The sequence below is a fragment of the Xenopus laevis genome, chromosome 5L (genome assembly GCF_017654675.1).
Source record: "Xenopus laevis strain J_2021 chromosome 5L, Xenopus_laevis_v10.1, whole genome shotgun sequence".
NCBI classification, from domain to species: Eukaryota; Metazoa; Chordata; class Amphibia; order Anura; family Pipidae; genus Xenopus; species Xenopus laevis.
This window is the reverse complement of record NC_054379.1, coordinates 109,462,299-109,486,349: the sequence shown is the minus strand read 5'-3', so window position 1 is coordinate 109,486,349 and position 24,051 is coordinate 109,462,299. Positions and strand designations below refer to the sequence as shown.

Sequence of the window (24,051 nt, the reverse complement as noted above, 5' to 3'; positions counted from 1 at the left end):
GTTTTATTTTAATACTCTATAGGCCCCTGCCACCAATTTTTTTAAAAAAAATATTTTATGGGGCCCCAATTTTTTTTTTAACTTGTAAGGGGGGCCTTGGCGCCAACGTTTTTTTAAAAAATATTCTTGGGGCCCCAATTTTTTTAACTTGTAAGGGGGCCCTGGCGCCAAGGTTTTTTTAAAAAATATTCTTGGGGCCCCAATTTTTTTAACTTGTAGGGCGGCCCTGACAACCAATTTTTTTTAAAAAAAACTTTTTTGGGGGGGCCCTGGCACCACAGTTTTTTTTTCTTATAAGGGGGCCCTGACCATCAATAGCTTTTTATAACTTGTGTCTGTGGGGGGGGTACCTTTTTTAGCACTGATGTCTGTGTGGTCTTTTAACTGTGGTGTGGAGTGGGTGGGATCTGGGGTGGGGCCTCAGTGGGCAGGGCTTAGGGGGACCCAAACATTATGTTGTACGGGCCCCCGTGATTTCTAATGGCGGCCCTGATTACACTACAGATTAAGTGCTCAGTGTCAAGGAGACAAAAGGATGGAGGGTCCTACCCAATGGAGCTTACAGTCTAAATGGGAGGGTAATTTACGGACACAATTTGGAGGGGTATGAAAGTGCTATAGGTTACAGTGAGTGACACTGTCATATAAGTGCCAGTTTCCAGTATAGGTGTTATCCAGGTACTCCCAGAGGTAGTCTTTGACTTTCGTTCTAAAAACATTGAAGGAGGATTCTCTCCGGAGAGATTCAGGAATGGTATTCCAAATATAAGGAGCAGCACAACAGAAGGGTTTGACATGGGAAACAGCAGTAGCAATGGGGAATGAAACCAAATGGTTGCTTTGAGAGGAGCGGAGGTTTCGGCCAGGAGCATATAGAGAGACAAGAGAAGAAATGTAGTTAGGTGCAGAGGAGTGAAGGCCTTTGACGGTTATGAGGAGGAGTTTATAAATTTCAGCAGGGGAGGGGCCTGTAACCTTTTGGATGAGAGGAGGATAATTCTGGCAGCAGTGTTTATTACAGACTGTAGAGGGGAGAGATGGGAGTTAGGGAGGCCAGTAGAAGGTTACAGTAATCTAGTCAGGATAGGATCTAGTCAGGATTAATGAAGGGGTGGATAAATATCTTTATTACAGTCATGGACATGACAGTGAATAAATATTTAAAGCACATTGTCCTGTGTTACGGGCCTGTTTTGGGGTATGCACAACATAAATGATATTTTTGGGATAAACTACACAAGAGCTTTTGAACAGATTTTGTGGGTCAAATTTTATCCCCTACAAAGCCTATTCCCTGCAGCTATAATGCAAGTTGGATCAGATAAATCCAGGGGTATGTTTTGTTGTGCATCTACATTCAACAATCAATGTATTTCAATGAGAAAAAAAAAGTTTTTCACACCATCAGATTTTATCTTGTCAGATGCAGGTGCAGCATGCTTGCGTTCCCTTTCAGCAGGTGTGTTGTATTGGATGACAACACTTTCATATGGTTTTTCACCTGGACAGTACGGACAGTACAGTACATAGCCGGTAAACCACCCACCCAGGCCGCGGTCAGTATTACATATTTGCTTTACTTTACATTTTGTGATACCCTTAAATGTAGCCCATTGACCCTCCCAGATCTTGCCTTTTCCCTTCCCCGATCTCCTCTCAATCCTACTTGCTCTTTTGTGCAGTGGATTCACCCCTTTGATGCCACCCACCCCAAGTCATGCTCCATTTGCATAATGACCTGCCCCCTTTCGTCATCGCCGTTAAAAAGATTTTGAAAAGGTGGCAACCCTACACTTCCATGTAGTTTACACATCTGATGTTTCTATCAAACCCATTACATTTTGACCCATGCGACTACATCTGTAGGATGTGTTCTGATGATCAAACGCCATCTTATTAAATCTTCAAAAACGAAAAAAAAAGTGCAATAGGAGTGGTTAAAATGGGGATGACATAATAATTTTAGTGCAACAAATACAGTTTGTGTCCCGGATATCTGGTAACATAATTGTGTATAATAGTCATAGAATGCTGACTATTTCGTAATCAGTCTATTACTAAGGAGTCCTTAAAAGGTTTGTTCACCTTAAATTAATTGTTAGTATGATGTATTGTAGAGAGTGATATTCTGAGACAATTTGCCAATGGTTTTTATTATTTGAGGTTTTTGAGTTATTTCACATTTTATTCAGCAGCTCTCCAGTTTCAGCACCCTGGTTGCTAGGGTCCAAATTACCCTAGCAAACATGCATTTATTTGAATAAGAGACTGGAATATGAATAGCAGAGGGTCTGAATAGAAAGGTGAGCAATAAAAAGTAGCAATAAAAAACATTTGTAGCCTTACAGAGCATTTGTTTTTAGATGGGGTCAGTGACCTCCGTTTGAAAGCTGGAAAGAGTCGGAAAAAATAGACAAATAAAAAACTATAAAAAATTAAAAATGAAGTCCATTCACAAAGTTGCTTAGAATTGACCATTCTATAACATACAAAAGTTAACTTGAAGGAGAACAACCCCTTTAAAGGGATACCACCAGCAACATTTTTTTAAATGGTATTCTGCATTTACATTTGTAAAGAAGAGAATTAGGCAGTAAAAATGTAGGCGTTAGGGGGATCAGGATATGAAGTAATACCAGCTTTAAGTTAAATGATTGTGGACGTGTGGATTTCCTGAGCACTTTCATAAATACTCACCACAATTTCAGTTGTTCATAGCTGTTTCATTTGTGGTAAAACTCACAGAGGGAAACTGTCCTGTGTTGAAAAAAATACATAAATAATTTTTCTAGTGAGGCAGTTGGGGGATTAAAAGCACCCTGACCGGTGCTATTAATTGTATGGCCCATCAGTGAGGGGGAGGGATGCCAGAATGCTGTCAAGGGGACAGGTAATTTAGAGGGCCCAAAAGGATGTGATAGAGGTGGGTGGTAGATCAGGGGCACAGCTGGGAAGGGTGTAATATCAATCTACATTAAAAGTTACATATAGGACACGTTGATCCTTTGCTGATAGGTCTGCTTTTGTAAGTAATTGTTACATCAAGTTCCTAAACCTGACTGTTTTGCCAAACTGTCAATTAGAGTTTCTAATGCTAAAGGATTAATGCTGCACAAATATGGCAGCCCCCTCATACAGGAACATGGGGGTAAGAAAGGTAATGTAAAAGCATCAGGCAAATACTTTTATGGCAAATTATAAATAGCATTCAAAGATAATGTTATGATAGATAAAAAAGGTTATTTTCTGGTGTCAGTTAATCAGTTGTTTACCATTTAAGCCCATGTGGGCAGTAGGGGCAAATAAAGGCACCCCAATCAATATAGAAGCACTAAGCATGCTGATGATATGATCATATATCAGTTAGAATTCTGGGACGGTAGAATAAAATATATTCCCTATGCAAATGTAAAAAAATGCCTGTATCTTTCTCAAAATCTACTGGGGTTATTTTGTTCAGCATTAACTGATATTACACATTGTTTTTTTTTTGTTCAGACAATGTATTTTTATAGCTTTTTATATTCAGATGATCTTTGTTGTATCCAGCATAATACTCCTTGCAAATGTGGTAAGGCTCTTTGCAACTGCGGTAAGGCTCTTCTTCCCCATATGTGGCTGTAGCTGTAGCTATGCCTTCAGAAACCTTCTTTAACTACAAGTAAACCATATATACCAACCAGGAACAGAATGGTGCCAAAACATTAGATACAAATCAGGATAAAAAGTGACACGTAGCCTTTCTCAGAGGCTATGTCATTGTGTATCATTACAAAAGACCCCAATGAATCATTTTACTTCCTCTTTTTAAATTCTCTGTTAAATGGGTCCTCCACCCAAAACCTTTTTTTTGCTTAATGTAAGAAAATGTAATTGTAAGAAATATATAAACATAATAACAATAATACATGTAATAAAAAAACGTGTTTAAATGTTTTTGTCAACACAACTGAAATATTGAATAATGAATTATTTGTTTATCCTTTTCCGTGTAGCAGAAGTTAGTGTTCATCTTGGTCTTTTGATCAGCTGCTTCTGCTTCATTGTCTCAGAGGTTAAAGCCAGTAATACAGACAAAGTAAACAGTCAGATGCTACTACTCAGTTGCAATTACATTTAGGGTGGTGGCACACGATGCTACTTGGGGAGATTAGTCGCCCAGTGACAAATCGCCTCTTCTTCGGGCGACTTATCTCCCCGAAATGCCTTCCCGTCGGCTAGAACATAAGTCACCGGCAGGATGGCACTCGGATTGCTTCGACTTCACGAAGTCGCCCGAAGTTTCCTCGTGAGGCAAATTCAGGCAACTTCAGAAAAACTAAGGGATACGAGTGCTATACCACCAGCGATTTACATCCATGCGCGCATTTTTTTGGCATTGAGAAGCGGATCTGGGCCAGCGGGCCAAAAGAGCGCACCGGGTTTTTTCCTGGCCCAGTCTGGGTGACAGGTCCCCTTTAAGCAATTAATTCTTCTATTTTTAATAAAACATATGAATTATCAAATGAAGGACAAATTAGATTAGGCCCTTGTTCCACCCCACCACACTCAGCTACTGCCTGATACACCCATCCCAACCCAATCAACCCAAACTCTGCCTGTTTCTACATGAAGCCCCATTCATTCTTAGGTCTTCTAAATGGGACTATAGGGAGGTATGTAAATTCACCTCAGAAACAAGCACAGAGCTCAAGGGGCATGGTCAAAGATGCAGCTAAAATTAAAAAAAACACTGAGCTGGCATTTTTACTCAGTGCTGACAGAGTGAGCAACTATTACACGTCATAAGGCTGATAATGATTAAAATTAAGAAAAAAATGGTTTCAAAGTATCCCGGACTGGCTCATTGTCACCCTAATGTCATGGTGATAGTCAAGGCCCGGACAGGCAATCTGTGGGTTCTGGCAAATGCCAGAGCGGCTGATGTAAGATGTCATAGACAGTCATTATTAAGTGGGCTGGTGGGGGGCTGTTAGGGCACTGAAATTCCAGGGCCCATTTTAATTCCCAGTCCAGACCTTGATCTTTACATTTCTGCGTTTGCACATTTAAAAATGCCAAAAATTATTTGCTAAAGTATTTGCCAGTTCCGTAACACATTTTTTCTCACTGTGAGGGAATTTTTCCTTAGGAAAATGAAACACAGTCGATTTGTTGCCCACAATAATAACACGACGACAAATTTCCCTGAAAATGCCCTGTCATTTATAGGGTTGCCACATTTTCTGGAATAAATTACCGGCCTTCCTATATATTTATCTTTTTTCCCTATTAATAACATTGGGATCAACCATCAATTTTACCCGCCAGGTGGCAACCCTAATAGGAAGGTTATTTTTTTTCAGAAAAGGTGGCAACCCTGTTCCTGACAACCGGAGTATTGGTAAAAACTAGGATAAAACTCCAGCCTGTGGGAATAAGCAAATGTTTTTGCTTTAGCTATGTCAATATCAGCTGCAGTGTAGCCATAGGGGCAGCCATGCTGTGTGATATTGAGTAATGGGGCAGGTGTATATATAGAACAGTAGTCGCTGTCTGATAAACTGTGTCAGGGTTAACTCTCAGGAAAATAAACAAGAGTCTCTTGGCATTCTTGGCCCTCAACCATTCCTCAGAAACCTCTCCACATATTACATTTGTTTGCAGGTTGGCTCACTGGATAGTAAGATCAACTATAAGCCTGTGTTCGTGGTGTTACTGCTTCTTTAAAAGGGGAGGAGTTTGACTACGTGAGCTGACGAGTCCGTATAATGAAAGGCTGGGAGTGAATCTCGTCCACATACTGGAGCGCGCAAGAGGTGAGTGAGATCGGTGAGACAATAGCGACTTTTTTCTTTTTTTTTTTTTTTTCTTGCTGCTAAACGGCTTCGGTGTATGACAGCGTGTACGTGTAGACTCGGGCAAAGTACAGCTCTCGGTGAAGCTTAGGTATTATTCTCCCTGTCCATATCCGTAACCTCGTCATTGCCGGCGCGCGTGTTCTTCAGCACATGGCCGCTCTGTCATTCATTTGCTCGACCAGCTGCTCTTCTTCCCTGTGAACTTCTAGAGCGCCTCGAATGGAGCGTGTGATGCCTTAGGCCTACTGTCTGTCTGAATAGGAAGCAGCGTCCGACCTGTGTCCTTCTAACCGTGTGTGTAGCCCTTACTAGCCGAGCTGTCAGTTGCCGGCATTATGCAGACAAAAGGCTCTTCCCTATACAGCGTGTGGTCCTCAGATTGCTAATGAGTGTGATAAATCACTCCTCTCCCTCCAACTTATCTGCTTGCAGGTTTCTCTTAGCAGCTAACCCTTATAACATTCGCTTTGTATTCCTATATAATACACAAAAGCCATGAATATCCTGTAAATTATATCCTTATAAACGGTGAGTAGTGATGTCATCAGTTATAAACGGTGAGTAGTGATGTCATTTTTGTCACATGACTCACTAAAATTTGTGTATTATAATAAATAAAGTACCCCCAGTTGTAAAATATGAGGATATTAGAAGTTACCTCGGAGTTCCATGACCTGTATAAAAACACTCGGCCTCATGTTTTTATATGGTCATGAAACTCCTCGGTAACTAATAATATCCTTATATTTTACAAGAGGGGGTACTTTATTCACTATATAATACACAAAAGCCATGTATCTCTTGTAAATTATATTCTTGTAAACGGTGAGTTCTGATGTCATCAGTTTTAAACGGAGTTCTGATGTCATTTCTGTCACATGACTCACTGAAATTTGTGTATTATAATAAATTAAGTACCCCCCCTTCGGCCTCATGCTTCTATATGGTCATGAAACTCCTTGGTAACTTATAATATCCTTATATTTTACAAGAGTGGGTACTTTATTCACTATATCATTTTCACCTCACCACCTGTCTCCTGTGATGAGTATATGTTATGTCCTCCCTACCCTGCACCTAAACCTGTTCCCAGACTAAATGAAGTCGCCGGCCCTTTCCTTGTCCATGGAAAGAATACCAATGGGCAAGTTTTAATTTAAAAGCATTTCTAAACCAGCGAGTTGTTCCCAGTCTGACAATATTACAAAGTCTGCCACAAACCTGTGCCACTATTGTCTCCAGTAAGCTTCATACAGTGTGTGTATCCATAGAAGCGGCAACAATGCTGCCCACAACTACTTTGTGCCACTTTAACAGTAAATAAGGCCACGTGTGTTGTATAGCTGTCACAAGGTTATAGGCCTACTTCCTTTTGACTGGTGAAGGTCACCTTTACTTGGAACTTGTACTGCACAGAGCTGCAGACAACTGGGCTGTAACGTGTAACCTAATACAGTATGTATATAAAAGAATGCTTATATACCGCTCCTGGAAGTTGCTGGCAATTGTAGTTCGATAGCTTGGGGAGAGAAGGGTTTCATTCAGTTATACCTGAAAAGGATAAATCATGCAGTCCTCTTGTTATTATGTAGTATGTGCATTGTATAGATATGTTTATAATGGTTTCCACATTATTGTTAAATTTACTTCTGCAGTTATTTGCCAAGGCTATGCACGCTGCTCTGGGAATGTGCTGATGCTTTTTAAATCCTTCCTAATAATAATAAAACCTAGTTCAAGGTTACAAGCCTTTCAGTTGTCCTTGGGGGGGGGGCATTGCATTTTAAGTGCTTTTCATGCACCCCACCAGATTGTTATAATAGTTTGACTCTCAACAACTGTGTGAAATAAAATAATCGGCTTAGTAATTAATGTTAGCACAATCCTGCAGACGTTATGTGCGTTGCATTTTTAGGTCCCTTGTGACTCCCACGTGGCTCTTGGAATTTACATCAAAGCACTGATTATAGGATGATATTATTAATGCACACAACTTAAAGTCACCGTTAAGCTAGAGAAAAAGTTATTAATGTGTTTTTTTTTTTTGTTTGTTTTTTTTTTTTTTTGAAAGCTTAATTTCCTTTAAGTTAACCTTTAGTATGTTCTGGCATGTCCTATTCTTAGCATTGGTTTTTTTGTATATTTTTGTTTGTAGTTTTTGAATTATTTGTCTTCTTTTTTTCCAGCTTTCAAATGGAGGGCCACAGAGCCTGGCAGCCAAAAAAGGCAATGGCACACAAGGTTAATACATCTCCTCCTCTTTTGTGGGTGACTTGATTTCCTCCAAATGCTTCCCCCACTGGCAAAAATATACATTGCTGGTGGTAAAACATATGCAGTGCTTAGTTTTTCCGAAGTATTCCTGCAAGGTAACTTTGGACTTTAAATTCATTAAAGTGTTTTATTCGCCTTACCACTGGCAATTTACATTATAGACACTTGGGAAGCATTTGGAGGAAAAAAAGTCACCCTCAGAAGAGGAGATTATTTTAGGGATGTGGCTGATAGGGAGATTTGTCGCCCGCAATAAAGCTACACGACTGCAGACGACAAATCTCCCGAAAAAGTTTCTCCATCGGCAATAACGGCAAAACCTACACATAATAAGGTCCCCCAAAGTTTACCAATGGCAATTTCTCTTATTGGTGATAGAGAAGTTTTTATGGGAGATCTGTTGCCCACGATAAAAATGCTCTACTGCCACAGCCCTTAGGTGACTAATCTCTTTGTGTTCCATTGACCTAAGGCTATACCAGTCTATTGCAATTTTATTATTTATCTTTCTATTCAGGCACTCGCGCTCTGATTCATTATTCAGTTGCTCATTCAAACTGCTGCCTGGTTGCTAGTGAAAGCCGTCTGATCCCCTCTCTGCTCAATGTAGCCAAGCACAGGTGGAAGCTGTACTTTTAAGGCTGAACATCTTTCATCGGATCGTCTCGTTGCAACAAAATGCAGGAGACAAGTCTGATGCAGAGCCAGGCCACACCGGGCAGACGCCCTAGGCAACCTGGCCAGGCACAGCGCTGGCTGAGCATGTACATGCGTGAGCTGACAACGGCGTGCATGCGCAGAGGCGCAGATCGGTGTGTGTGTGGAAGCGCAGGAAGACGGGGAGTGAGGGGACCGGACATGGGGTAGGGGACAGAACAGGTACGTGCCCGTCGCGCCCCACCCCCCAGCTTTGCACCCTAGGCACGTGCCTACTCTACCTACCCCTAGTTCTGGCACTGGTCGGATGTAGTCACAGGCGTCAAAATATAATGGGACTGAACGAAAAGTTGGAGGTAAAAACTACATTCCATCCTACACGACTGTCTGATGTGTCTTCATCTGAAAGTCTTATCATGTGTAGTTTTTACCTGTGACTTTTCGTTCAGTCCCATTATATTTTGACGCCTGCGACTACATCCGACTTGACTCATGCGTTTTGTCGCTGCAAGACGATCTGATGAAAGATGCCGGGGAGTTCAGCCCCTAAGTGCAGATAGAGAAGGCCACGGATTTCATCTGATCCGCTTCTCTCCCTATTAAAATCGGCATGTGGAGAGAAGCCTTCCTTACTCTTGTGCCCTTGCCCTCATATCTGACTGTGCATACATCTGACTTTGGCACCATTCTGGTGGACTAATATTGAGAGTTGCATATATTCAGAACAAAACTAGAAAAGATATCTTGTAGCAGTTGGGGAATTCCGCTATTGTGTAATGCTATAATTGTGTACGTGATCAGATAAGCATATCATGTTAACATTTACAATAGCCATCTGATCTCTCATCTTGTATTTCTATCAATGTCTGAACCAGTATAAAGTCCACAGAAGAATTATTTAAAGATACATTTTCTTCCTTAAATTAGGTTTTGTTCAAGATGGATCGGGCGAGATCAGCAGTAACAAACTTTGTAAGTTGTTTTTTTTTTTTTTTTTTTTATTAATTGGACATTTCAAACCAGCAATGTTTGAACTGTGAATATGAGGTTGGACTGTAATATAAGCTGTTACTACAAGGCTGATTAAATTCTCATGCTATTTGCATTGGTTTCTGTGCTGCCATGTAGTAAATGTGATAGGTTTGGCTCTGGTTAAAGGGATACTGTCATGGGAAAAAATTTTTTTCAAAATTAATCAGTTAATAGTGCTGCTCCAGCAGAATTCTGCACTGAAATCCATTTCTCAAAAGAGCAAACAGATTTTTTTTTTTTATATTCAATTTTGAAATCTGACATGGGGCTAGACATTTTGTCAATTTCCCAGCTGCCCCAAGTCATGTGACTTGTGCTCTGATAAACTTCAATCACTCTTTACTGCTGTACTGCAAGTTGGAGTGATATCACCCCCTCCCCTTTTCCCCCAGCAGCCAAACAAAAGAACAATGGGAAGGTAACCAGATAATGGCTCTCTAACACAAGATAACAGCTGCCTGGTAGATCTAAGAACAACACTCAATAGTAAAAACCCATGTCCCACTGAGACACATCGTTACATTGAGAAGGAAAAACAGCAGCCTGCCAAAAAGCATTTCTCTCCTAAAGTGCAGGCACAAGTCACATGAACAGGGGCAGCTGGGAAATTGACAAAATGTCTAGCCCCATGTGAGATTTCAAAATTGAATATAAAAAAATCTGTTTGCTCTTTTTTGAGAAATGGATTTCAGTGCAGAATTCTGCTGGAGCACCACTATTAACTGATTCATTTTGAAAAAAATTTTTTTTCCCATGACAGTATCCCTTTAACTCGTAATGCTGAAATTGAGCTGCAATTTAAAAAAAAAAAAGAAAACCTGCAACTGCATACCCATAGAAGTTTTACCTGCTTAAGTCAGGCATGTTCTGCTTATTTTTGGCACCCAATGAGATGAACATTAGCCTTAAATCTTTTTGACTAGTTTTTTCTATAATAAATACCCCTAGTTTTTACCCCTTATAGCCGCACCAGCCTGTTCCTAAAAATACTGCAACACTATTGGATCAACACTGTTTAAGCAACAATACTATTTAAAGGGATGATACACTGCAGAATATGAAGTCTGAAAACATGTTTTGACTTGTAAAGCATAGCTACTCCCATATCTGAGAAACCTTAAATTCAAAAGATACATCTTGGCAAGTCTAAGCAAGAATTTTCAATGAAGGAAGCTTATTTAGTGAAATAATATAAAAACAATACCCATACTAATAACTCGGACTTTCCTTTTCAGGATTTATGCCAATCCCCCCCCCCCCTTGGTGTAGTTTTTGTTTCTAAATTACACTGTTTACACTGCAAATAATTCACTCTACCATGTAAAATGTAATGCCTAACCCAACAATTGTAGTTAGTGCTGCACTATGGAACTGCTTTCTGACAGGCTATTGTTTCTCCTTGCAGTGGGACATGAACTTCTACTATTGATCATTGTTCTTATATCTACCAGGGAGCTGTTATCTGGTTACCTTCCCAATGTTCTGCTGATGGAATTGGGGGGGGGGGGGTGATATCACTCCAACTTGCAGTGCAGCAGTAAAGAGTGACAGATGTTTATCAGAGTACAAGTCACATGACTTGGGTCACCTGGGAAACTGACTATGTATAGCTCCATGCCCTATTTCAAAATTAAATCTGTAATAAAGTCTGTGCTAAAAGCAGCACTATTAACTGATGTGTTTTGAAAAAAATGTTTTCCTATGACAGTGTCCCTTTTTAACACCTTTTTAATACCTTGTGTGTCTCAGATTGGCAGATACCCTCTTTCTTACACCCGCTTCAGTCTAACACAGCAGACTGATGGAGATGCTAGTCAAGTAGAAATGAAGCTTGCTGATGATGAAGAGTGTGGAGACCAAACAATGGGAGAGCCGGTTGTGAAGCAAAGACCAGAAAACAACTGTAAAAGGATCTGCATGAAAATTCTTTTGGGATCTTTCTTAATCTTACTTGGTAAGTATTTTTGTACATTTCTTAACGTGTGTGTGTGTATATGTGTATATGTATTAAAACGTGTGTTTTTTTTGTTTTTTTTTTAACTTTACAGGATTTCTTATTGGCTATCTAAGTCACAGAGGTCGTGACTCCTCTATTCAGTCTAAGAACCCAGAAACCGTGATATGCTCTGCTGTAAATGACTGTAACACAATACCTCCTAATGATGAGGATGAAACTAATATGGAAACGGAAATGCCCAGCGTGCTCCATTGGAGTGATTTGGCACCCATCTTAAAATCAAAGATAGATAATCTATTTCTGAAGAATAGCATTGAGTATGTGATTCATTCATTCCTTTAATTTTTTTAAATTAATTTTTTTTGTATTTACATAATGCAATTTCTTGCAACAGTCTCTACAGTTTAGTTAAGCAGGGCATTGCAGTGATTACAAATAATGGCCACTCTGCACTTGCACTATAAATGTGAGTTGATGGGCTTGTCAATAATTGTGGATTTTAACAGATTTAAAAAACAACAAAAAAGCTCCTTACCCCACAGTGGAAAAATATGTTTGCTGGTTAAATTCTTCTGACTTTTTTTAAGACCAAGTAGCCCCGGTCATCTAGACTTTCAAATTTTGGTACCTTTCCGTTTTGGCAGAAAAAAGTGGGTGATATATGGGTGAAAAACTTTTTTTTTTTTTTTCTGCATCTCCTCTTTGTTAGCAAAATATCGAAGATCTCTCGTGAAGCGGGTACCAGAAATGAAGAGAGTGTAGCCTTAATGGTGCATGAAGAGTTTGGGCAGATGTCCTTGGATAAAGTGTGGAACGATGAACATTATGTTACGCTACAGGAGCCTGGAAGGTAAGGTTTGAAAGCTTTCCCTCTTGTATATGGAGTATTTTAGTTATATTTATAGTACAGGTATGGGATTATCTAGAAAGCTCTGAATTATGGAAAGACCATCTCCCATAGACTCCATTTTATACAAATTTTTAAAAAATTATTTCCCTTTTCTCTGTAATAATAAAACAGTACCTCGTACTTGACCCAAACTAAAGGTGGCCATACATGGAGAGATCCGCTCGTTTGGCGATGTCTCCAAACGAGCGGATCTCCCTCCGATATGCCCACCTTGAGGTGGGCAATATTGGGCAGATCCGATCGTGGGCCCTAGGGCCCAACGATCGGATCCTAAACTATGCCCAAACGGGCGGTCGGATCGCATCAACGAATAGATGCGCCCACGATCCGACAGGATTTTCTGTCCCATCCGATAAAGATCTGGCTGACTTTCGGCCAGATCTCGATCGGTGAAGCTCGTCGGGGGGGCCCCATACACGGGCCAATAAGCTGCCGACACGGTCTGTCGGCAGCTTTTATCGGCCCGTGTATGGCCACCTTAAGAGATAATGAATCCTTATTGGATGCAAACCAATTAGGGGTTTAGGAGTCTTTTGGAAATTACTTCACAGGAATGGGGCCTACAGAAATTTGCCAACAAACTGGGGACCCCTGGTTTTATATGCTCTAATAAACAACGAGCTTATACTTGCTTTCCATGCACTCATCAGGAGCTGCCAGGCTTCCAACAAGCACACCCGAAGCAGAGATCTTATGAGTACATATTTGCCCCTGGATTTAATAAAGAAAGTTCTAAGGAGAACTTCCAAAAGTTATAAACATATTGGGAGCTAATATAAACATATTAGGACATTGGGTAATTGAGTTCAAAATGGCAAAAATGGAAGGCTTCAGTTTGGTCTTTTAAAGGTCCGTTTGAAGTTCTAACTTTAGGACATTTGAGAACTTAATCGTGCTTTTTTTTTTTCTCTTAGTTCACCGAATAAAGTAACACTTTTGAGTGATAAAGAAGAGATTTTGCCGCCTTCTGCGTATGTGGCTTATAGCCCAGCAGCAACTGTAACTGTAAGTTGTCATTTGCATTTTTTCATATAGAAAATAATGTACTGAAATTGAAGACATTTCTGCTATACCAACTGAAACAATTACTTCAGAAATATTACACTTTTTGGGTTGATGTCATTAACAATTGTAGATTGTGTATAGTGCTAAATATTCGGATGGAGAGCTGTACTTAATGGTGATGGGAACTATATAAAAAGAAAATCGCATAAGCTCATCCCAATATAATATAGTGTGTCATCCACTGCTGCTGTTGCTCTAGGCTACCAGTCGACAGAATTAACATTTCTCTTGCAGAGTTCTGTGGGTCACAGTGTATAGCTTCCTCCACTAGGAGGCAGGACACTAGCGAGAGAGAGGAAGGCTCGTCCCCTGCTACTGTACCCCCTCTACTATAGGTTCAGTTTTACTAGTGTCCTCAAGGAGACAGGACATAATTATTCAAAGATTACTGTGGCCAGATCATTTTTCCTGGCGCCAGGGGTTGACCCAGAAGCATCTGGCTTAAGAGTCCCTCTAGAGTGGCTTCCCCGTCCGCGGGATACTCAGGGCTATTAAGACTTCAGAGAAATCATGTAGGCTTTGTCTGGTCCAGCACATGCCTACAAGCGATGAAAATGGACTTAAGGCTACTAAAAAACCTTTGCACCATTGTTGTAAGTATATCTTCCCTCCACACTCTTGAAGCAAGCAAGCAAGCTCTCTGGTCCCCTTAGACTCCTATCTCCTCCAGCCCTGGGCCCCCACAGTATCTGAACTCCCGAGTGGCACAAGTGCACACTTCTACTGATGTCACTACATCATCCGAGTCACCCTCCAGAACTCTTCGATCTCTTCTCTTTGTGCTTCCTCTCCGGATCCGGCTGCAACTGGCACAGACACACCTATCCAGCTTCTGCTTTCCAATTGACATTGGGACCCAGAATCGCAGGAGCTAATGGGCTGAGACATCCACTCCCCATCCTGAGATAAGATTAAATATTAAGGGAGACCACTAATAATTGTGGGGACCAGAGGGATAGCACACTCCATACAAGGGTCAGGCACTAAAGGGAGACTTGGGGAATCCCCTGTCGGGATATTATAACGGCTACATTAGTGCATTAAACAGCCCATATTACCATGTCTGAGGGTAATTTGGAGGGTCCGTTTGCCAAGGCGCCACATAGGTTAAATACTTTGCATGTGCCAAATACTGCAAACACCTCCCCTCTGGCCGAAAGGACCCTGTTCCTCCCAAGCTCAGGATACCTGTTACTACCACACAAATGAACCCAAAGGTAGAAACTTCCCAAACTCCATTGGATTCTTCTGTTCAGCCATCCACATGCAGCTGAAACATGGAACCTTCAACTTGGGCATTACAGCTGTCTACAGGCATCCCAAAATTAGCAGCCTGTTTGGACAAACTCCTGGACGGACCAGGCAAGCCCAGAACCTAAAACAAAAACTACAAAGCGCCCTGTCTCCCCCCCTCTGATCAGAACCGTGACATAGACTCACCCCTGGCCTCGCCAGCTTGTGGTAATCCAGTCTCTGAATGAAGGGGAGCTCCCTTCAGACAGAGCAAAGGAGGCAGAAGATCACTCCAAACTCTCTCCGGGGACCTTAGGTACACTTAATTTCCTCAGTTCTATACTGTCAGGAGCTTAAGTACTGAAACTCCTACAGACACCTCCACATACCTGTTTTCAGAAAAAATCTGCATCTATTGTTCCCTCACATGCGCAATTAGATACTATCATTCAATCTGAAAGATACTATCTAATTTGCATGAGCCATACCACATACTACTGTGGTGAACGGCATACTACTATGGTGAATGAAAAGTTTTTGATAGAAGTGTATGCCTAAAAAATAAAGTATACTTTTACCACAAAGCTTTTTTGAGTTCTCCTTTGTTAGAATGGCTCTCTTGTCGCTTGACTCATGGAGGAATAGCTCCCAGCTGTGAGAAAAAAGTCTCCTCTCCCACCCGATAGATAAATGTTCCTCAATTCTACCTCCAAAAACACGAGAGGGAGAAAAAACACAGTAGCTCATCCACCAGGGGCCATTCCTCCCACTGTGGTGCCAAGGGTAGCTTCCAGAACTAAACCAAGTCTACGTGGCTAGGGAAACGATTCCAGCAAAAATCAATCGATATGCACTACATGGCATGACTATCCACAGCCAATAGGGGGAAGGCTAAGGCACTTTCACGGAACCTCTCAAGCAGGCTGCGTTCAGGTCTGTGGTTCAACAACTCCTTCACGACAAGGTTCTAACGTCTGTGCCATCTGTCAATTGTTTCCGAGGTTTCTATTCCAACCTCCTCTTCGTGCCAAAAAAGAACAGTGTACCTTCCAGTGTTGGATCTGAAACGTCTAAATTCCTTGGTGAGATCCAGATTCAAAATGGAATCCATGAGGTCAGTCAAAGCAGCAATAAATCCAGGTGACGCTTCTCTTCATATTCCAATTTTCCCTCCTCACCAGAAATTCTTGCCTTCAACAGTTGCCACTACCAGTTCATGGCCCCAGGATCTTCACCAAAGTGATGGCAGCTGCCACACTTCGGTTGCAGGGCATTTCTATCACGCCATACCTCAATCTGCTGTTCAAAGCACCTTCATTTCAGGAGGCAGAACGGCAGCTGATATCCGCTGTATCTACCCTGACCAGCCTGGGCCAAGTCCTACCTCATCCCCAGCCCAAAATTACCTTCCTTTGCATGCTGTTCGATACTGAGGCCCAACGCATCTTCCCCCCCCCCCCGACAAAATCACGAAACTTCAGACGCAGGTCTGCCAGCTCTCGAATGCTCAACGTCCATCCATCCGGTTAGCCACGAGAGTCCTAGGATCCATGTTGGTATCAATAGAGGCTGTTCCCTTTACCCAATTCCACCTCCATGATCTGCAGTGGAACATCCTGGACCAGTGGAACCGCACCAACCTCCTGCAGACCATGACCCTACTCCCCAAGGCAAGGATCTTACTTTCGTAGAGCGGCTCCTTCGCACCAACCTATCAAAAGACCAGCCCATATCGGAGCCAAACTGGCTTCTCCTCGCCACAAATGCCAGCCTTCAAGTCTGGGGAGCGACTTTAGGCAACCAGACATCATAAGGTCGATGGTTTCCCGAAAAATTCTCTTTCAATCCTGGAGATACAAGCGGTCTGGTCAGCCCTCCGGTATTGGCAGGACCAGCTCCAATTCGACATCACCACCACAGTGCCCGTAGAAAAACCATGGCGCCTTCCAATGGCTCCAGACCTCCTCCCAGGGTCCCATCCTCTAATATGGCCCTCCTGAGTTTGACTGCTATTTAGACCTTAATTCTTCAGTGCAAGGGCTTCACTGCTACAGTCATTCGTACCATGTCCTCTGCGAGAGAGCCAATGTCTTCCAAGACTTCCTGTAGGGTCTGGAGATCCTACAGAGACTGGTGCACCAGTCTCCAAAATCCTTTCCATCCCTCGTCTGCTCGACTTCTTACAAGCAGGCCTCAATAAGGAACTATCTTTTGACCTCCCAGAAGTCTCAGCTCTCTACATTTTTGTTTTCTAGGGACTGATAGCCCTTCTTCCGAATGTTAGCAAATTTCTTCAAGTAGCTGTAGCCCCTCCTTACAGGGACCCTCTCCCTCCTTGGGAACTCAACTTGGGTTTACTTTTCCCACCTTTTTACCTGAAAACTCCCAAGGAGGTCGCTCTCCACTCACTGGACCCCGACAGGGCTCTCAAATTTTACCTAGACCGCACCAGTGACATTAGGCCCACATCCTCGCTGTTTGTCTCTCCATTTGCAGCCAAGAAAGGGAGTCTGGCATAAAGAACCTCCATTTCCTGATGGATCAAGGAGGTCGATCCAAAGGGAATACGTGGCGCAAGGAAAGTCCCCGCCCCTTCTGGTGAAGGCACATGGTACCAGAGGAATCTAAATGTCCTGGGCCTTCAGGAATTCAGTTTCAGTGGAGCAAATTTTTAGGGCGGCAACTTGGGCCTACCTCCATTCCTTCCCAAAAAGTGTTAAATTTGAGGTCTTTACAGAATCTGACACATACTTTGGGAGGAAGGTGCTGCCGGCTGCAATCTTCTAAGCGAAGGCCTGCGTCATCCCTCCTAATACTTGGGGGACATCTTTGGTATGTCATCATGGTCCCCGTGACCCACAGAACTCTGCAAGAGAAAAGGGGATTTTGAGTTACTCACCGCTCAATCCCTTTCTCTTCAGACATCTGTGGGACACTGCCTTCATGCCCTGTAAGTGGATCCTACTAAACTGCCTTACCTGGCAATATGAACATAAGTTCATAGTTATTGTTTGTTATACTCTTTGCTACGCAAAACTGAACCTATCAGAGATATATTAAAGGAGGTATAGGAGCAGGGGAGGAGTTTTCCTCTGTGTCCTGCCTCCTTGTGGAGGAAGCTATACCCCCGGTCCCTGTGTCCCACAGACATCTGAAGAGAGAGGGATTTAACAGTGAGTAATACAAAATACCCTTTTTGCATTGTTAGATTTATTTAATTTTTTTAATCCCTGCCACTAGTACTCCTTTTCCATCTTGCCACGGGCTTGTTTTAAGGCTGCCAGCCTCAAAGGGCTCTTATTGATGAATTGATAGAGAGAACTTTTTTTTTTTAACTATATAAAACTCCCATGTATCTCTTACTTATATTCTCAAGGGAAAACTAGTGTACTGCCATTACGGCCGTAAGGAAGACTTCAAAGCCATACAAGAAAAGAAGATTGATCTTTCTGAAAATCTCATCCTTGTACGTTCTGGATTAATCAGCTTTGCTGAAAAGGTAATATATTACAAAAACCTTACAATATCACCTTTTCTGATGTGCTGTCTTTCTAGCTACTTTGTAGTTATTAATGAATCTCTTGATGCTCCTTTTTTTTTTCTATTTTTTTTTTTTTTTTTTTAAGGTTAAAAATGCAGAACTCCACAAAGCCAAGGGAGTATTAATCTATCCGGAGCCATCCGACTTGACATTCCCACTCCGCCAAAGTGGATTTGTAGATTCTCCGTTTGGTCATGTAAGTAACTGTTTCAAGTCTTTTTTGTTTATTAAGTTAAAAAAAGTCAAAACACTTTATGCCTATTGTTTTAAGAAGTTAGCATACACCTCTATAAAATATAGTAGTCATTAGCCCTGTTCATTCAACTAGTGTTGAAAATAAGGAATGCTGCTAATAAAACACTTTTTTTTTTCTTTCTCCTCTTAGGCTCATTATGGAACTGGGGATCCATACACACCTGGTTTTCCATCTTTCAACCACACACAGTTTCCTCCATCCAAATCCTCAGGACTCCCAAGCATTCCAGTTCAAACTATTTCTAGTGAAGATGGCAAGAAACTGCTAGAGTGAGCATATTTATAGTCATACTTTGTTGGCAAGCTAAACTTGCATACAGTATATTGTGGTCACAAAAAAAAGCAGGCAGGCCAGAATTAAATGCTCTAGAGTTAAAATAAGTTTGTCTGTGAAAATTTTAAGGGCTGTAATTATTCTAGTGGGTAAAACATTAATTCTGCACATGATAGTGAATGTACTGGCTTTTAGTCTGATATTACTTTAAGCATTTTTTTTTTTTAAAAAGCACTAAAACCATCCAGTGAATTGGAAGCAACCATGGCCGTTTTGGCAGCCATTATGCCCTGTGTGCTATAAATTTTTTCCTCTGGGTGGAAAAAGCAAACCAAAGTTAATTGCAAATTCTATGATATGCTTAAATTTAATATTTCTACTTGGCACCGGGCTTGCCAATCCACATGTTGAAGGCTAGTAAGCCGTACAGATGCATGCTGTAGGCAGGAATGGTAAGGGGCACATGTACTAATACTCTTAATACAGGTGCATTTAATACACAACCTGCACTGCTAAACAGATGAGAAAATGTCTGCACAATATGCAGAGCTGACACTCTATCTTCAGTTGCATTTTTGTTTTATTTGTGCTGCAACAACATTGTTAGTTGCTTGAACTACAGCAACTCGCATATAAAACAATGTTTTACTGCCTAAAAATGTGGATGTGTCTTGGCTACCATGCCCTGTGCAAATGGCAAGATGCCAGTTTATTAACAATTCAGTCTCACAATGCGACAGTGGTCAACTACTTAAAATTACCAATCCGGCACACTCTGCATAGCAGCATGGACAAACGGGATCTTGCTGAAGCCTGTGCATCTCTGTGGGATGCAGCATTGTGTTTATTTTTTGTTTTTTTTGTTCTTGCACATTGTCAGTACATAGCTTTGTGCATGATTTATTTATATATATATATATATATATATATATATATATATTTATATATATATATATATATATTTATATATATATATATATTTATATAATATATTTATATATATATATTTATATATATTTATATATATATATATATATATATATATATATATATATATATATTTATATATATATATTTATATATATATTTATATATTTATATATATATATATATATATATATATATATATATATATATATATATATATATATATTATATATATATATATATATATATATATATATATATATATATATATATATATATTATATATTATATATTATATATATATATATATATATATATATATATATATATATATATTATATATATATATATATATATATATATATATATATATATTATATATATATATATATATATATATATATATATATATATATATATATATATATATATATATATATATATATATATATATATATATATATATATTATATATATATATTATATATATATTATATATATATTATATATATATATATTATATATATATTATATATATAATTTTTTTTTTTTTTTTGGATTTCATTATTTTGTATGTGCTGGCTATACTGATTTCCCTCCTAAGTTCTGAACTTTTTGTTTTTTTAGGAAGCTTGATGGGGATAACTGCCCAGATACGTGGCAAGTTGCATGTAAACTTGGGCCCCAGATCAAAGACACACAAAATATTAAACTTGAAGTGACGAATGTTCCGGTTGAAAAGAAGATCTATAATGTTTTTGGTGTTATTCAAGGCTTTGAACAGTCTGGTAGGTGCATGCTAAGCTAATACTTTGGAATAAATGATGTGTGTACATGTGTTCCTTCAAATGCACAAACTAGAGCACACAGTGTATTTTTGCCATAGCCAATCGCTGGAAGACACTGATGCCAACTTCCATTTCCTTGAATGAGAAAAGTCAGGCTACTCTGTATCTGTGCTTTGTTTTTTGGGCTTAGTTTCTTGCACTGATACCGATTTTATTGACATTCATTGGGGAATCCCATTGTGCTCGCTGGTCAAATATAGAATGACTTCAAGTAATCAATCCATCTTGGGGATTGGTATGCAAACTTTCTGCAGAAAGATTGTTCGTATTCTCTATTAACATTAAGAGCTGAATCATTGAATATGCATATTAAAACAAAGAATTCTACCTCTGTTTGAGCTTTTATGTTTTGCCAATGTTCAGCAATGTTCTCTTGGGTTGTGCAAAATAAAAAAATGTTTTTAAAAATAAAAAAAAAATGTTTTTAGTTAATATGTAATCTGTAAAGACTGGATGTGTAATATACTAGCCAGAACACTACTTCCTGCTTTTCTGCTCTCTTGGTTTCCACTGATTGATCACCAGACAGTAACCAATCCGTGACTTGAGAGTGGGCAACATGGGTCATGTTTGCTTTTGAATCTGAGCTGAATGCTAAGGATCAGTTGCAAACCCGCTGAACGGTTATGTCCCATGTGACCCCCCCCTCAGAGTTATAGAGCTGAAAAGCAGGAAGTAGTGTTCTGGCTATTATGTTACACATCCAGTCACTCCAGCCTTTATACATTACATATTTGCCTAACTATTTTAAAAACATGTTTTTATTTTGCACAACCCATTTACCTAGTTATCCTTACACTGAAGAATTCCTTTAAGGTGCCATACATGCACTATTATCATATGGAACGTTTTGTATGATATTCAGTGCATGTATGGTGGTATATTTTTGGCTAACATTTTTTTATTTTGCACATACTATCTATTTACCCAGTTCTTATTTTTACATTGAACTGGTCCTTAATGTTTAGTCTTGTATAAATTTTTCAACTTTGCAGGAGAAACAAAAGTATCCGTATCATTACATCAGAATGCTGGTGCAAAAATTACATCCATTATTGCACCATTCCTTTAAGAATTGCATCTTTGACAGCCTTATGGGTGTTCACAGGACACCGACATGCCTCCCTTTACAGCATGTGCCTAAAAACAAGTATATAGACTTACATATGAGTGCAGCAGGTGCCAAAGCGACAGAGGGGGATTTTTTTTTTTTTTAAATGAGCCCTCACATTATGTGTTGCACTTCAAAACCTATAGACCACTCGCTACTCTCTCGTGCTGTCAACTATATCTTCATAGAAATTAGACCTGGACTAAATTTGTAGACTGTGATGGTACCAACTTTATGGCAAGTTCTAAAAGTGTTTTCAAAACCGTGATGGCCATACTACAGAATTGGGTTCCCCCATAGCCATATAAACCTGGTCTAATTTGGGCCTTGTTAATCCCTCTTTGTGACCTTATTTTAGGAACACTTGTACTGACAGGCATTATAGTGGATAAAATAGGGGTATTTCCACTGTATACATGGAATTCATAACTATAGCGTTTCTTCAGTGAAGTAGACTATTCTCTAATTGGAAATTATCATTTTTTTTCATTATCCAATTTGTAGTGTTTCTTGAATATGTAATTTATTAATGTACTTCTTCAATACTGGATTTGCTTCTTACCCATAATACTCTGCTCCACAGATCACTATGTGGTGGTGGGTGCTCAGAGAGATTCATGGGGCCCTGGAGTCTCCAAAGCAGCTGTTGGGACTTCTTTACTCTTGGAATTGGCAAGACTGCTCTCTGATATGGTGAAAACAGGTAAGGCTTGTTTATGGAAAGACATGAAGTTTTGAAAGTTCAGTTAAGGGTGATGGCACACCAGGTGTTTGAGCTCTGCATATGGTATCCCAAACTCAATTCAATTACTGTGTTTAAATAGACTTATTCTGATCCCTCCCCAAGTACAATCTGTGTATAAGACTTTATTTTCCAATCTCCCATTCAGATGGGTTTAGACCAAGAAGAAGTATTGTATTTGCAAGTTGGGGTGCAGGTGACTTTGGATCTGTTGGTGCCACAGAATGGCTAGAGGTAGGTTATTATCATGGTTTAAGGCAAGTACACCCATCATTTCAATATTTTGTTTGTTTTCTTGTCCTAACCAACTTAACATACTCCAATGTCAAGCTAGCTTGCTGGCCCTAGGAAAAACTTTGTGATCTGTGGCCCCTCACCTAATTTTCTTTCAATCTGTCATTGAAGCAACTGCTTTATTACTGCAGTTAGTGACCCTTCCAACTGCATAGCAGCTTAAATGCCTGACTAGAGAATGCACACCAGAACACAAAGGAAATAAATTGCACAAAATCCAAAGCCAAATTGCCTTTCAATACCATACTCTACAACATACTAAAATGTAATTTTAAAATGAATTTGAAGTAGGTGATATCCAGCCTCCTGCTTTTTGGCACTGAAATAAAATGTGTTCAGTGTACATCAGAAGTATGAAATATTTTTAGGCTGTTCTTTGGAAACACTGGTTTTTCTACAAACAATTCTACAATTGAGCAGACCAGGGTAAATGATGGAAAGTTTAGAAGGTACATGTGCTTTACTACCCAAATATTGCCTCAAAAGCAAGTTGTCATCCAATTCTGTATAGGAGTGTTTACCTGGAAACATGATATCCAGAAAGTTATAAATTACTGAAAGGCCACTTCCCATAATCTATTAAAACTTTTTTTTTTTTTTTAATTTCCTTTTTTTGTTACAGTGCCTTGTACTTAATGGCAACAAGGCTCCAGTGCTCGGTTATTTTCAGGTTTGCTGTGGTCATGCTATGCATAGCCATTGCTATGACGATACCTGCTGTATTGAAGGTATTCTAGGCACAGTGTAGCCATAATGAAATTACTCTTGACTCCTTAGATTGAGACTCAATAGATGTGCTGCTTAGTTGTGTATTCTCAAGGCACCAAATTCTAAACGTAAACCATATTGCTTGTGAGCTGGCTATTGTGGTCAGTCAGAGGAGCTTTGAATGTTTCCTTTAACCTTTTATAATTTATCATTTTTTCCTTTCTAGGGTTACTTAAATAATCTCCATCTCAAGGCATTTTCCTATATCAATCTTGATTCAGCTATTCAAGGTACAGGCTATTTTTTATTTGATTCTAATAAACATTCTAATTGTTCTGTTGGTTTACTACCACAGCTGCTAAATTGCCAGTAGCAACCAATTG

The 24,051-nt window shown here is 39.9% G+C and overlaps 1 protein-coding gene across 3 annotated transcripts in view; it reads left to right on the top strand.

The window, feature by feature from the left end:
• Window positions 1-5,700: 5,700 nt before the first annotated feature.
• The window catches only part of tfrc.L (transferrin receptor L homeolog), a 28,795-nt gene continuing 10,444 nt past the window's right edge, over window positions 5,701-24,051 (top strand). Inside the window, exons 1-13 of one of the 3 annotated variants that reach the window (XM_018263578.2) lie at window positions 5,701-5,798; window positions 9,699-9,743; window positions 11,553-11,757; window positions 11,852-12,077; window positions 12,470-12,610; window positions 13,585-13,675; window positions 18,345-18,467; window positions 18,595-18,705; window positions 18,895-19,034; window positions 20,593-20,753; window positions 22,508-22,627; window positions 22,815-22,900; window positions 23,895-23,958. In XM_018263578.2, the coding sequence (XP_018119067.1) occupies window positions 9,711-9,743; window positions 11,553-11,757; window positions 11,852-12,077; window positions 12,470-12,610; window positions 13,585-13,675; window positions 18,345-18,467; window positions 18,595-18,705; window positions 18,895-19,034; window positions 20,593-20,753; window positions 22,508-22,627; window positions 22,815-22,900; window positions 23,895-23,958 (1,501 nt within the window). In that variant the 5' untranslated portion in view covers window positions 5,701-5,798; window positions 9,699-9,710. Of the gene's footprint in view, window positions 5,812-5,908; window positions 5,929-9,698; window positions 9,744-11,552; window positions 11,758-11,851; window positions 12,078-12,469; window positions 12,611-13,584; window positions 13,676-18,344; window positions 18,468-18,594; window positions 18,706-18,894; window positions 19,035-20,592; window positions 20,754-22,507; window positions 22,628-22,814; window positions 22,901-23,894; window positions 23,959-24,051 lie in introns of those variants that run through there. The other 2 variants (XM_018263579.2, XM_018263580.2) reach the window with 2 other exon arrangements.